Here is a 16,318-nt window from a genome sequence, read left to right as displayed (position 1 = left end):
CAAACTCTTACATATCCCGTTTTAGCATACCTGGGTCGGACAAAACGGGATAGGGTTTACAATGTTTAATTTTTTGTGTAAAACTAACTAAAAACATAATTAATTGACAGAAAACTGTAAAGCAAAATTTCTAAAAATTGTATTTATGGGATTTTATTGCTTCTAACATTTTTATATAAACTGTTGCTTTATAATTAAGTGCACAAAAATTCTGATGCTACTTAAGTTTTTAAAGATTTTATGAGTTTTCAACCATGAACACTTATTCCATAATTTTCACTGTCGAGATGCGTCTGGTGCCCTTAAGAGGGATTTCTTATCAGTCCTTTCTTCAATTCTCTTGGTTCATTCTTGTAGTTTAATCATCCTTTCTTTTTCTTCCATTTATAATTCACTTTTAAATGGAGATGATGTTATTACTACAGTTTTCTTCTTTCTCTTATCAGTCATTTTTTCTGGGAGCCGTCCTCTTACTTGAGGTACATGTACAACACACTTTGGAAGGATGGAAAAGGGTAGCTTAGGTCGATAACAAGAAACTAATAATCGTAAAACTGCACACATCAGTCTGGTGTTCAATGCCTGGAAGTTTTTGCTGTTAAATCAGTGGTGACAGACAATGCAAACAGGTGATCTGGGATTGTAAGGACTTATACCAGTTTTACTAAACCCTTTAATGGTAGTTTCTGCAACGGCTGCCCGTGAGTAGGCTGCGTTGAACAGTTTTGTAACCTCGTAAATTATAACGCACCTACCTGGATGGTTGAACAGCCACTTTCGATCTTTCGAACTTCTTATTCATAATACGCGCTCAGTGGAGCCATGAATCTGATATCCAGGGACTGAAGGCGATGAGTTGTATGCGGGGGGAAGGCCATTTTTTCCCCTTTGTTAAAATTATGCTTATTATTGTTTCTCTCAGTTAACTCAAATGCTAGCATTCGTATACCCGTTAGAATTATACCAAATAATCTCTCTTCTAGAGCCAATACATGCTCACGCATTTTTTCTTGTTCAGCATTGAATACTGTCTCTTATCTGTCCAACTTTTTCACTACTGCCAATCCAGTGGTCAATGTATTTGTACGAGCCTTTTTTTACCTTTCTTTCAATGTAGTAATAATAATATAGTAAAAGTATTAGGCCAACAAATAAAGAGGTGAATAAAACGGGATATAAAAAAACTCTATCCCGTTTTATCTAACTCATAAGTATCCCGTTTCTCAGACACTTTTCAAAGCAAGCATGGCTGCTGCCTAAACGTGAAAGAAAAATTAGATTGACTAGACATGAGAATACTCGTTAATAAATGCTTCATCAAATGCAATACTCACCGGAATTGTGATCCTATATATATAGGCAGTACAATGTGAAAAACAACGCACGTAACTGTGGAAAGTGGCAAAAAAATGGAGTAAAAAAGTTCTGACACATACAACTTTCTATCAACTAGTGATCTCGAGACGGTACGCACTGAAAATGATGTAATCACAGTCAAATAACAAGTTTCTGTCTTCATCCGCTAGATAGCTGCAATAGTCTGGTCCCTAGGCCATGTATCCCGTTTTGTCCGACTATCCCGTTTTATCCAACTTTCCCCTATATATTCATAATTTATTAATTAAATTTTTATTGGAAAAAAATATTATTTTCAGGTACCGCGCTAAGCACTCGCCACCTTGTCAAATGCGGAGAAGTCATAATAAAAGTATTGGCGAATGATTATTTCTGCGGGATATATATATATATATATTAGATAATTTTTACAATCCTAACATATATCTCGTTAATGATTTGTAATCAAGCCCCGCGGTAGCTCAGGGTATAGAGCGTTTGCCACGAAGTGACTCCTGTTCGAATCTCAGTGATGGCTGGTCGATACGAATTCTGCACCATCCGACTCGCACCGACCACAGAGTTGACATAAAACATCCCCAGGGGTAGACGAATCATGGGTTAGAGTCAGTCCCCTTGCTGTCGGGCAAACCGTGGAAATTTTTCGTGATTTTACTCTCCATGTAACGCAAATGCGGATTAGTTAACGCAAATGCGGATCAGTCGGCCGAGGCCATCCCTTGTAGTAAAGGGTGACTGGTGCACGTTAAATATGTCGGGTCACAAAATCCTCTATGTCCCCGTAACAAATCAATACCTCTAAGGGAGATTGGAGATTGATCGTTGCCTGGGTCAGGTTAAAATTATGATCTGTGGGTGAATTAATGAACGTATGACTGGGTCCGCCCTATAACGAGCGTGACGCGTGGGTGGGGCAGAAGTCGAATTCTTGGCCATCGATGACCCCACTGGAAAGCAAGAACTTTCGCAACGTCTACCTTAATAGCTGACTACAACAAGTTGTATTCAATATCTATCCATCTCTCTCTCTCTCTCTCATATATATATATATATTATGAAATAATTTTATTTCTTTTCAGAAAAATAAAGAAGAAACGTTTTTAAAAAGATATAGTAAATAATGTTTCTAAAATAAATACCGTCATGTGGGGCTACTTTGTGCAAGATATCGCAGTTTTTGAACTTTGACAGTTTTTGAACTTTGAACAAAGTAGCCCTTTGTGCAGCCATAGGAATTCAGTTTAATAATCATTGTTAAAAAAGTTAATTGTTGACATTTTTAATTACAAAAACATCAAGATATGTAAAGATATTTGTTTGAAAATAACTTTCAGCGTTAAAAAACCATTTTTTATAAAGAATTTTTTTCTTAAAAAGAATGTTTATTTTAAAACATTTGAGNATATATATATATATATATATCGATCCTCAGAATTATACCAAAATAAATTTTTTAAACCAAATCAGTAATTTTTATTCGATTACAGTAATTTTCGGTAGATGCGCAGCATAACCAATTAGAGTTGGGTCCAAATAATATAAGCCGGAAACAAACTATATAAATAGTTTTTTTTTATAGTAAAATTCTTAAGATTTGCATTTGGCCCAAGTCTTTTGAAAATTAGCGAATACTTTTGATATTTGGCTAATTTACTGGCTAATAATTTGAAATCCTTAGAGCGGGCCCTGGTTCTGAAATTTATTTCTTCATAAGCATTTCAATTAAAAGATTTCACAAAAATAACGGAAATATTAAATTAATAACGGATTATTAATTTAATATAAATTTAAATACATGTTTCAAAAAATAAATGAGTAAAAAAAATTTCCAAGTCTCAAAACCCCTGTGACTCCTCCACGGAACACCTATTTGATAATAGATTTCTCTCTATATTTTTATTTTTATATCTTTTTTATATCACTCCTTTGAAAAAATGTTTTAATAAGTTAATTTTTATTTAATTCAGTTAAATAAGTTATAAGTTTTAAATCAGTTCATTTTTATACGTTGACGTGATATTTGATAGGTTGTTTGGAGCTTTCACTATGGACGTGATTGCTAGTTCTGCCTTTTCGACCAAATTAGATTCTCATAACGATCCAGAAAATACATTTGTTCGATATGCAAGAGCAGCTTTTAGTACTAAGATCAGTTGGAGAATGCTTCTTTTTCGTAAGTATTCATTTGCAATAATTTTTAATCGAATGTAGAGTGCGCAAAATAAAAAAACGAACCACCCTCAATAACTTTTGATCTAATGATAGGGTCTTCAGACTCAATATTAATGGCTCAAGAGGGTGACATGGTTATCAATTAGGGTAGACGATATTTTAAGTTAGGAAATCAGATACAAAAACTTACTTTCTCTGATAAAGCATACTTTTTTTCCCTTGACGGATTCCTGACCCCTCGAAACAAAGGGGGCAGCCACAATATGGAAAATATGATTCGAATAGTTTGGCCTGGAGTGCAGTCCAAAGTTTGGTCCCCTTAATGTTAATTTTACTTTTTGCGTTTTTTGCCAATCTCATTAACTTTTTAAGTGAAATGAGTAATATTTGCACGCAATTATAAAATTCATTTATCCAAAGGTAATTCCATGCAAAAAAGAAATTTTAGTAATTGTTTATTATTTTTTATTTAATATTAGTCGAAGAAAATTTTGAATTGTAAGGTATAAAATTTTTTTACATCATTTTAAACAATTTAATTTTGCGTGGCAAAATACAAAATATAAACAAAATCTGTCAAATTGAATTTGCATACATTTGAGAAATTGAATTTTTAAAATACCACTTCTTTGAAATTAAATTTCTCAGGAATTATTGGACCGATTTAACGAAAAGTTTGTATTTTGTTATGTAAAATTATGTTACTTAAAATATCGTATTAAAATGATGTAAAAATTGTATACTTTAAAAATCAAAATTTTTTCGACTATTATTAAATATGATAAATATCTACTAAAAGTTATTATTCTTTTTTGTGTGAAATTATTTTTCGATAACTGAATTTTATAATTGTGTACAATAATTTTTCAATTCGCTCGAAAAGTTATCGAGACATGGCAAAATACACATTATTAGCAAAATTAACATTAAGGGGTCCAAACTTTGGACCACTTTTCTGGCTAAACTATTGGGTTCATATTTATCAGATAACGACTTCCCTCTATGTTTTGGGGATCGGAAATCCGAATCCGCCGAGTTAGAAAAGGCAAGTTTATTTAGAAAAAGTACGTTTTTGTGTCTAATTTCGTAACTTAAAATATCGTCTATATTAATTTATTAACTATCATATTTGAGATTGCCTCTTCGAATGACTAAGTTTGAGTACTAGAATGTGAAGATCCGATCATTAGATCAAAAGTTATTGAGGATGGTTTGTTTTTCATTTTGCACACTATACAAGACGGGGTAAGTCAAAATAAATGTCTCAGTTTCATAAATGCTTTACGCATAAAATGCACACTCTTGCAAAAAGCAAGTTTTGAATGTATCCCTGTCATATTTTCGATACGCGTTTCTTTTCTTATACGGCATTCCCACCGCCCAACCATTGTCGAGCATTTAGTCCCGTTTTTAGGGCTTTATCTTTTAACAGGCAATAATGCCATGTCATTAAGACCCCGGTCAGAGGACGCGGACGACGCCTGAGCAAGCACCCCCTTCTCTAACATTTCATACCACAGCCAACGATAGGATTTTCATCAGCGACAAATTTAACCTGCACCCTATACTCTGGTTGTTTTGTGGGCTTCCAGGCACGAACTCATGACCCTTATATAGCATACACCAAGTCTCTAGCTGCCATCGATTATTCTGGATAGCAGCTGTGATACGGACCATCAAATCAGTCGGACTTGGAGACACATACACGTGATCTTTTACGATCCCTCATTGGATGAAAATTGCATCGGTTGAGAATTGGTTATCGCGGTGGCCAATGTAAGAGCGCGACAGATAAGCAAGCAACCCACCGTTATGGTAACGTGTTATGAAAGTGGCGTTGTTTTTTCGGCGCATTTTGTTTCCACAGAAAATGGGACCTATGAAATGAGGGATTTGTTTTGACTTACCCTGTAACGTGTTGATATGAATGTTGATATGTTGTATGATAAAGTGTTGAGATATTGTTTGATAAAGTGTTATTATTTATTTTAGTGCTTGCACCCAAATTAATGAGCTTCTTTAAGATGTCAGTTTCCAATCCAACCGTCACAAACTTCTTCAGCGAAGTGACTGCGCAGATTATAGCTGAAAGAAAAAGGACAAAACAAGTAGGCTCATTTTATTGTTTAATTTTCGCTTATTTGTGTATTTTATTATAACTCACTTCCGAGTTGGTGCGAATAGAATCTTACAATAAAAATTTTGTCCACTTTCAGACTTAGCTAGAGCATAGGTTCCCAAAGAGAGCGCTATCGCTCTCTCCAGTGGGCGGTGAGGACTTTAAGGACGCACTAGCAAAGTTTGGAGTATTTAAGAGATGTTGGAGATTTCTATAGGATTGTTAAAACGCTGTGGATGAAATTAGAGTTGCACACACTTTAAAATTCATAAATACACTGTTCAAAAAATTAGAGGAGCACGTGGATTTAACAAAATTACGCGAATTTTTTTTTCTGATCACTAAGCCAAAACAAAATATCCATAATCTTAAGTATAGCAGAAAAGAACAGAAGAAAATTTAAATGTAACTAGAAAAAGGGCCAAAGCAAAAACCAGAATCCAAGTGCAGAAATCTTGATTTCGCAGAAGCTGCTGTCTTTTATTACCTGTGTGGTAAATTAAACCTTTCGACTTTTGTTTAGAGGAAAATTTACTTACAAATGATATGACAACGTGATCTACCCGAATTCATGGCTAGGCGTATTATCCGGAGCCTGTAATTCGGACAAACACAAAGAAGTGTAGCGGAAGCAGTTGAAATTGCAACAAGTGGTGTCATTGCAAAACTGGGATCGAATCTGAAGAAAGGGGCATGTTTGACAACGTCCGGGACCAGGTCGTTCACGTCCTACCACAGCATAACCAGGTTCGAATCCCAGCGATGACTGGTTACGCATCCGGTTTGCACAGACCACAGTGTTGATGTGAAATATCCTCAATTGTAGACGAATCATGGGTTAGAGTTTCCTCACCGTCAGGGTAACCGTGGGAGGTTCTCGTTGTCTTCCTCTCCATGTAACGCAAATGCAGGTTAGTTTCATCAAAAAGTCCTCCCGTAAGGCAAATTTCTCCCAATACTTGATCCAGGAAATCCCTTGTCTTCTGGATTGGGTTCAAACTTACAAGGCTACGAAGTTGAACATTAGTCGCAGTAAACCCAAAAATTGAATTAGCTGTTCAAAGACGGTTATAAAATTAAAAATATTCGTTCAGGAAGGATTACATTACAGTCAAAGTGGTTTGATTGTATGAGCTGGATTGATTGTATGATCAAATTTTATTTCATTCAGAAATGCAATTTGACGGCTCATAGGTACGCAGACGATATCCTGAGACCGCATGTCGTATCTTAAGCTGCAGCCATTGGTGCTTACTTTCTTTTAGTAACGGACGATGTCAGACCTCATACAGCCTGTCTTGTGGAAAACTTTCTTGAAGCTGATCCTTGCGTGGGATGTATTTGGACAACGCGTTGCTGCAAGACCAAGACTTGGAGATCGTACCTCGTCTAGAGTGGGACAGTATTTTCTAAAGTCTCATCGATATCCTCATCGCATCCATGCAAAATAGGTGTGTGTGGAAGTCGTAGCAGTTCGGGGAATCACACACTATATTAAACATCTTGTATGATTTTAGTACAATCAGTTTTTTTGTCCTTAACATGTTATCAAATTGTTGCCTTGAAACATCACTCTATGTTATTTTTATCATCTCCATCTATGTAGACCAGAAATGATTTTCTTCAACTGTTGATGGACACGGCTGAGGAGACTTATAAGAGTGAGAAAAAGGATGACGTGGATGATGATGACATTGCTGCAAAGTATGGACAAGATTTCGTCAACCAAACCATTTTTAATACATCGGAAAATAAAAGTAAGAGTCATTTTCATCATTCTTTGTTTGGATCGCTAGTGAGACAATTGTTATAAATAATTGGTGTTTTTTTCCTTCCTTTTAATAAGCGGGAAATTTAAAATGCTCTATGTTGAAGAGTTAATAAGCTTTTAAGGTAGAATAATCGATTTATACCGTATCCGCTATTTCCATATGTAAAAAAATATAGATTTAAATTATATGAGCATCAAGAAGAAATTATGAATAAGAAATAATAACAATAAATAAATAAAACAATAAATCAAACAATATATAAATAAATAAATAAACGACTTTTAAAGAAAATTTGCCTAGCTGGACCCCATAATGGCGTTATTTAGGGTCCTTAATTGTTTTTCTTTTATTAGTTTTTTTCGAAAATATTTTAAAAAATGATATTACTTCATCAAGATTTTATATTATTTAACTTTATTGTATTTCAAATATCACGAAAGATGATCCTCAGTTTAGACAATATCTTCAGTTATTTTCGTTCAATTGTATTTGAAATTTTGTAATTGAAGATCTTCAATGAGGTTTTGCTTTTATTGCATTTCAGGTTTCATGATAGATGATCTTCAATTCATTCAAGATTTTCAATTATTTTTCTTTATTTTGTGTTTCGAATTTTGTGATAGGAAAAAAAAATCTTTCATTTATACAAGATCTTCAACCATTTGCTGTTTCACTATAAATGATCTTTCAATTTATTCAAGATATTCACTTTTACTCTTATTTCAGACCTCTCGACAGATGAGTTGGTGGCCCAGTGTGTCATTTTCTTTTTGGCTGGTTACGAAACCACAGCAACATTATTAACTTACGTCCTGTACTGCCTGGCTCTGAATGGGGACATTCAGGAAAAATCTTACCAGGAAATAACACAATGCTTAAAAGAGACAAATGTAAGAAAGTATTTTAACACCTCTGGCAATAGTATGAATAATAATGGATGGACGTTTTTTCTCGTATCCGCCATTTTTCTAAGTAATAACATAGGAAAATAGATTTCCCTCTGCAGTAAAGAATGGAGATTAACTTTTTTAGCGACCACCAGAGGGTTAATTTTTATATCTAATCTAAGCATAATCCCGGTTGCAGAATTGATAAAGTGAATTTACTGTTCTGGTTTAAAAAATCCAAATTTGTCTGCAACCTCAACGTACCCAAGTAGCACATAATATTATATAACATCAGAAAATCGTTAAAATCTAACGTTATCTTGCACAACTTCTAATATTAGAAAGATACAAAAGATCGCTGTTTGCTCAGCCTTATATAATATTAGATTCTATACAAACTAATATTATCTAGCATTCGCCATAATATTATTTTGCATTAGTTTTGATGCTATATAATATTAGATTTTGAATTTTCTGATATTATTTTGTTTCGCTTTTTATTTTTTTGGAGTCGGACGCCGATTATTTCATTTTACTTTATAACCGGCGTTGAATATCCGACCCAATTCTGAGTTTACGATTCAATGTTAGATGGATTACTGCAGTGATTCTCAACCTTTTTTTTTTTTTTGTTTCGNTTTTTTTTTTTTTTTTTGTCGTTGCGCACTTTTAACGATTTCAAAGTATGGCGGCACACAAAGAAAAAGATAAGTTTAAAATTTTTTTACTTACCTATAATAACACTGTGTAAATAGTTTATGATAATAATTTGGAATGTAAAATAAAATAATATAATATGTACTTCAAAAGCAACAGTACGCTTATTAAGGGATTAATTACAAATAAACAATAAGAATACTTTTAATGAGAAATTTGAGCTTGATGTTTTTTGATAATTTCATTTATATTTGGTTTAAAAAATGACAATCTCATATCGTCTTCTGCATTTAACAGTCTCGATCTTTTTTTTCGTTTTTATGTTGGTTAATACTGAAAATCCGAATTCACACAAATAGGATGTAGAAAAGTGTAATAATATTTGCAAAGATTTTTTGACTACCATGGGATAATCGCATCTAATGTTAATCCAAAATGAATTAATTGATTCTTCCGAATATTTTAAAATTAAATCTCGATTGTTAGAAAGCGAAATTAGTTCTTCCTCTTTATTTAAAGTTAATTCAAATACAGAAGTATTCGTTATGACAAATAGATTACGAACGCAATCAAATTTTTTTATATCTAAATTTGGGAAATAATGAATAAATCTCTCCTCTAATGTTGTCAAATAGTCAATAACAATTTTTTGAATAGTTTTATTTAAATCATTTGGGACTGATTCAAACTTTTCCAAATATCCTACCTGAGCTTTATTTTTCCATAAAGTTGTTTTTGGAATCCCACCAGTTTATCTGTTGAGTTTAATATATTTTCGTTCGCTCTTGCATACTTGAATTTATGTTATTAAAAATTACAAAAATGTCTGCTAAGTAAGGTAGTTTAGCACACCATATTTTATCTTCCAACAAATGAACAAAATCATAATTTTTATTTATGTTCAAACAGCCGACCAGGTGGTCGAGTGGTTAGCGTGCCTGACTGCGGAGCCGATGGTTGCGGGTTCAAATCCCGCTCTGGGCATGGATGTTTCTTTCTCTCTGTGTTCTAAGTCCTTTTTCCTTTGTGTGTGATTGTGCGAATGTGACCCGCCCTATCAACGGGTTTGTGGTTGTGTGACGTGATCGACGCTGCTCCTCCGCCGTGGCTTCGACACACGTGCCCGCTGGGTAACGAGAAGAGAGTAGCAGTTCTGGCACTCCTGTAGCGCATGCGTATGCTGAGCAGCTCCCTCTGAACGGTGGATGGATCCGAATAAATAGACGGCTGTAGAGAGGCGTGTATCTGTGGTTATCTGCTAGTGGTAAACGTTTGCTCAGTCGTTACTTATGCCTCTTCGACCAAAGAGAGTGAGATTTCAACAACTTACGGAGTTTGAACGCAGGAGAATCATCGGCCTTCGTGAAGCTGGATTATCTTACGTGCAGTAGCCGCTCGTGTGCAGCGTAACAGCAGCACAGTGATGTGTGTTTGGAAGCAGTGGACGGACGAGTGTCGGACAACTCGAAAATCCGGGAGTGGACCCTGAAATGGCACATCAGCTCGCGATGATAGACACCTGGTCCACATGCTGCATACGAACAGTACGACTCCCTCTAGACAACTGGCAGCACATTTGTCAATAGCTACAGGTGTTTCATTGTGTGCTTCTTCAATTGATAGACGTCTGATGCAGCGTGGACTGCATGCAAGGACTTCTTTACACAGGTTTCCTCTCACGCTAAACCATCACCGCCTGCGGCTACAATGGGCCAATCAGCATAGGGCCTGGCGTACTGATTGGCAGCGTGTCGTGTTTTCTGACGAATACCCCTTTAATTTGTGGTACCATGATGGCCGCATTCGTGTCAGACGCTATGCCGGTGAACGCCACCTTCCGGAGTGCATTATCGAACGCCCCAGTGAACGAACACCCGAAGTTATGGTCTGGGGTGCCATAGCATATCATGGACGATCTCAATTGCTACGAATTGTGGGTAATCTGAACAGCAGCCGGTACATCAGTGAAGTTCTACAGCCCCAAGCTGTTCCCTTCCTTCAAGCCTTGCCAGGCGCTGTATTTCTACAAGACAATGCCCGCCCTCATATTGCGAGGACTGCTCAATCCGTCCTTGCATCGCGGCAGGTACAGCTACTTCCTTTGCCTGCGTATTCCCCGGATATGTAGCCGATTGAACATGTGTGGGATTTCGTTGGTCGGTGCCTCGCTCGCGATCCTCGTTCTGTTGCTTCTACAGACGAACTTTGGGTACGCATACAATCAATATGGAATACTCTTCCTCAGACAGACATTCAAAATTTGCTTGACTCCATGCCATGTCGTGTAGCAGCACTTATTGCGGAGCGTGGTGGCTACACAAAATACTGATTTCGATCTCTTGTTATTGTTTGTTTGCTTTCAAAGTTTAATCATTTATGTGTACCACTACCATTCAACTGTGTATTAAATTTCATTCAATAACGACGATTCCTTCATGGTGTTGCAATTTTCACAAACATGAGTTTATATAAGTACTTTTCGTTAATTTAAACTTTACTCGTAATAAAAAAAGCATTACAATTTTTACTATATACATTTCTAAAATTTGGTGGCACACTTTAAGAATTAGGCGGCACACAAAAGTGCCGTGGCACAGTGGTTGAGAATCACTGGATTACTGGATAGAATCCCCTTGTCACTGGACTAACCTTGGTAGGTTTTTGTAGTCTTCCCCTCCATGTAACGCGATTGGCGATCGCAACGCTCGAATACACCATCTGGGGAGAGACCGGCTTTATGCCTTTGGCCCCTCTCCCTTCCCTATCCTCCTCTTTTCAGTTGTATAGGAATGTACTACGTTATGTTCCCTTTTTATTTAATAAAAATATTTTTTAAAATTTCCGTGATACTTTTCTCTAGAGCTATGTTTAATGTAGTTTTCAGTTCCATATAGTAGCGAGTTTTGCTCTACGCCACCTGCAGCCCATTTCGATCACCATACGGGATAGTTCCCTCGAAAAGTCCTCCATGATGGCTTATTTGTCCGAATGCTTAATCTTGGAGCTCTTTTGTTTACTTGGTTGAATTCGAAGTTGAACATTGATAGCCGCAAACTTAAAATTGGATTGTTTACTCAACGCTGGTTATAAAATAAAATATAGACATCTTGCGCCAAATGAAACGAAACGTGTAGCAAAATGTTCATTCAAATAACTAAATAAAATCTCTTAAAAAAACTGGGGAATTTTGAATTCTTTGAGGGGAAGATGATTTTTTGTGGGACTCAGCACATGTGAATGATCTAAAATCCATTGCAAAGATTAAATTTTTTTGCGTTTAAAAAAGTCAAAAAAGTTTTAGACTGAAAAAGAAGAAAAAGGCAAAACTAATTCATTTTCTCTTTACCAAACGCAATATATAAACGTTTTCTTTTCTTGTTTTTCTTTTTTTTTCTTTAATGAAAAATGCATTTTTTAAATGTAAAATTAATTTTTTAATGTACCAAACATAGTAGTCTACTAAGTCATTCTTTCGTACACGCTTAAAGTTATTTTTAAATCTAATAGCATTAAAAACATAGCTGATTTTTAAACCTGATATTTTACATAAATGTTATTGGTTATTTAAACCTGTATATTTTATTAACATATAGGGTGAATTGACCTACGAAGCTTTACACAACATGAAATATTTAGATAACATCATTTCAGAGACTTTAAGACTCTATCCGCCAGGAGTGAGGTAAGTAAATTCGTTCTTCTTGTGTCATGCTAGGCTTGTAGCTCTCTTAGTACAGCAGATTATTAGATTTTAAGCTTTGTGTAGTTTTTATTTACGTATTTTTTTAAAATTTGCTCCATATATTAATTTGATATTTTAATATCCTTGTTAAATTACTTAGTGCTAAGATAGCAGATCATACTGGCAAAAATTAATGGTTAAAAGAAAAAAGATAATACTAATTGATTTATTATAATTTTTTCCATTCATTTATTCCCAGGCAGGTTATGGGTAAAAGAAGTCCCATTACTGTAGGATTAAACGTGAAAAATTTATGCGGAAAATTATGAGCCCCGAAAGCTTTCTGAAATTCAATCACTCTTGTTTTTTTATTGTCTATGCATAAATTTGTATGATAAACTTCCATACGGCTATGAAGAAATGTTGCCATAGCCTATGGAAAAATTTATTTAAAGGCTGCAGCACACCATTATTTTATGACAAAATTTAATGTATTAAAAAATGCCACAGGATATCCCGATGTGGTTTTATCTATGGTAAAATTTTATCATGTACTTTTCCCTTATACCTATGACACAAACTTACCATACGCATATGGTACAAACTTTACTAAATAAAAAAAATATGTAAAAAATTTGCCATACGTTTATGGCAAAATTTTACCTTTGGCAAAACACCATAGGGATGTTTAATATAGGAATTATATAATATATATATATAGGAATATTTATGTAGAAATTTGATAAATTTTTTATGGCAAACTTATGACAAATTTTCCTAAGGGGTCCAATCGTCCATTTAATTATCCCCATTAGTAGCCAGGTTATACGTAAAAGAAGTCTCATTACCGTCGGCCTAAATGTGAAAATTATATGTGGGTTTAAATTCACCCTACAAATTTGTTGTTTGTAATTCCAAAGTTTGTTCTTCACATGCAAAGTATTTAGTATTTTAACATTTTGTAAAGACGTATAGTTTTACTTGAAAAGTCTTTTTGCTAAACTCGGATACATAAAAGAAAATGTTGCATGCATATTCATAAAAAAAACCTTAACATAATAGTGGAACAGTATTGCAAAGTATAGTTTCCTATCAATCCACACGAGACATTAAATTGGTTAGTTTAATTCAATTTTTGTTTTAATTGTGGTACTTTTTGAATATTAGTCATTTTTTCAGAAAACAAAAAGGTTACAAACATAGGAAAGTAGCCTAAATCGTACCACTTTTCACATTTTAATTTTTATCAATTACAAATCACTGACAATTACAATTGAAATATCTTATTAATTAAATGCAGTTATTCAGCTTCTGAAATTAATAATATTATTTGGTTGTGCAGCAACTACTTTAAACTGTTTTCAGAAACCGCTTACAAGTTACTTAATTCGTACCAACCTCAAAAGTATTGAGCATTTATAATTAAGTGAATAAGTATACTACGAATAATCTGAAACAATTTTTTAATAGCAAAAGAGATACTGCGATATTAAATTTTTGAAATGTTACAAGTATAGTGACAGCATTATAAGCTTACAAATGGTTAATGGAACATGATACATGATGTTATGGGTAACAGAGTTCTAGTGTGATTTTATATGTGCTGTTTGAAAACAGGACTTGATTTTTCTGCATGCATCTCCACGTCATAAGAGATTCCTAATTTATTTGCTAAGGCGTTCTCTAGTTAATAATTGTTTAGAAATCAGAAGTGGTACGATTTGGAGAACTTTCCTTTATGCAACTAACCTGTTGCTTTCAAGCCAAGCTTCAGCCATTGCACTTTTGCGACTTAAGTTAAAAAGGCGACCCTTTCGTTTCGCAAGAGAGCACCGCAAAGGTGAAAGTAAATCTTAGCTCAGATCCCAATGATAGATGGCAGCACTACTCATTCATGAGGCCATTTCCTCAATTTAAATACAGATCTGAATGGAAAGGAAATTTTCTCCAGATTCCTGCGCCCATGGTGTAGAATCTGATAAAATTCAAAACCACTGGATGACACCTTATAATGAAAATATAACTCAGATTGATTTAAGAATTCGATGAAGGCAGATGTAAGCCTAATGTACCAAAATAAAATTTTGTTATTGTTTAAAACGAGAGCTTATCCTTGAATTTACACATGGTACTGCTTAACGACAGACTATATTACTTTCGATTAAACATATTTTACGAGGACATCTATCGTATGTACTCGGCGTGTCTTAACGGAGTCGAGGATCGAACCCCGAGCCGGAGACCGGATCTCCAATTAACGTGAATTGGATGACGTTATTGATTGGTGATAGCATGTATCGTAGCTAATAGACTAAAATTAAATAGCTTTTTTTTCTCCATCTAGAGCTGAACGAAAGGTTGCATCAGAATATAAATTGGGCGACACTGGTATTACTTTGGAAAAAGACATTATTGTTAGCGTTCCTATATTTGCTATCCACCGAGATCCAAAATATTATCCAAATCCTGAGAAATTCGATCCAGATAGGTAACCATTTTAATACTTTTCTTTTTTTACTTGTAGTTTCTAAACTTTTTAAATTCTTTTGTAAAGATATTTTCTGTTTATTTCTTTATATCGTTTTCAATATCATTTCCCCCTCTTCAATTCGATTTTATGTTTATAATAATACATTTTTTAATAGTATGATCTAGTTAGTGTTGTATTATTTAGTACATTTCTTCATTAATAATTCAAAGAAAAAATTTAATTTAAAATGATTGAAATTTTTAAGACAGTTATTAAAAAATAATAATTGTTGTTTTTAAAAACTGTAATGCGAGATAATAACTGAAATATATCAAAATAGAAATTAAAAATAATTATTTGATTTAAGTAAAATATTTCAAAATAATGATTAAAATACTTTAAATTAATGATTAAAAATAAAAGTTTAAAAGAATTTTATAAAAATATTTGAAAATTGTAATTTTTCTTCCATCAGCATGACAGTCTAGTACAGGTCACAATTTCCCCCTACTCCTACTGGCTTGATCAGACACTATACGTTTATTGATTTCCAAGATTTTAAGATCTTTTCCCGCTGAATCAATCCATCTAGTGTTTGGTCTTCGGTTGCCAATAAAGTTTCCAAAAGATCAGCCTCTTAACTGGGTCACCATCATCCCTTCTATAAATGTGACCCAGCCATCTTATTTTATAGGATTTATTAACTGGATTTATGTTTGGTTGCTTAAATTTTCTGCATAATTCATAATTGTTCTGAATTGGCCAAACACAGTGTTTTCTTTAACAGTTCCGAAGATGGCTCTGACTATTTTTCTTTCAAATATTAGAGTATTATCAAGTATGTAATTTTCATCGGTTTTATTTTGAGATCAGCAGTCGCTGCCGTAGAGAATTAGCTTGATTGCTGCCAATGAAAATTAGCTTTGATTTTAGTTGGTTTCTCAATCTGAAACGACATCATTTAGCAATATATTTAAAAAAAATAAAAATTTTTCTTCTTCTAAAATGTAGGTAGTTCTTTTTAAAGCGACGGTATTAAATGATGACGAAATCTTTTTGTCTTCTTTTGAAAATCAATCAGGGGTATCAGATTAACAGGTCCCGCGCTAAGCATTCGCCTCCTCGCCAGATGCGATAAAATCGTAAATTTAGCGAATGAAATCGTGTTTTGGCGAAAGTATTGGTGAATGATTTTTTTTCACT

The 16,318-nt window shown here is 34.2% G+C and overlaps 1 protein-coding gene across 6 annotated transcripts in view; it reads left to right on the top strand.

Annotated features, from left to right (window-relative positions):
• LOC107448697 (lithocholate 6-beta-hydroxylase-like) overlaps positions 1-16,318 on the top strand; it is a 52,679-nt gene that overhangs the window by 21,186 nt on the left and 15,175 nt on the right. For 3 of the 6 annotated variants that reach the window (XM_071177292.1, XM_071177294.1, XM_071177295.1), the window contains exons 7-12: positions 3,384-3,529; positions 5,521-5,636; positions 7,254-7,404; positions 8,146-8,309; positions 12,557-12,645; positions 14,990-15,133. In XM_071177292.1, the coding sequence (XP_071033393.1) occupies positions 3,384-3,529; positions 5,521-5,636; positions 7,254-7,404; positions 8,146-8,309; positions 12,557-12,645; positions 14,990-15,133 (810 nt within the window). The remainder of the gene's footprint in view (positions 1-3,383; positions 3,530-5,520; positions 5,637-7,253; positions 7,405-8,145; positions 8,310-12,556; positions 12,646-14,989; positions 15,134-16,318) is intronic. The other 3 variants (XM_071177291.1, XM_071177296.1, XM_071177293.1) reach the window with 2 other exon arrangements.

Source organism: Parasteatoda tepidariorum, chromosome 2 (assembly GCF_043381705.1).
Source record: "Parasteatoda tepidariorum isolate YZ-2023 chromosome 2, CAS_Ptep_4.0, whole genome shotgun sequence".
In the NCBI taxonomy this organism is placed as follows: domain Eukaryota; kingdom Metazoa; phylum Arthropoda; class Arachnida; order Araneae; family Theridiidae; genus Parasteatoda; species Parasteatoda tepidariorum.
This window is presented reverse-complemented; position numbering and strand designations above follow the sequence as displayed.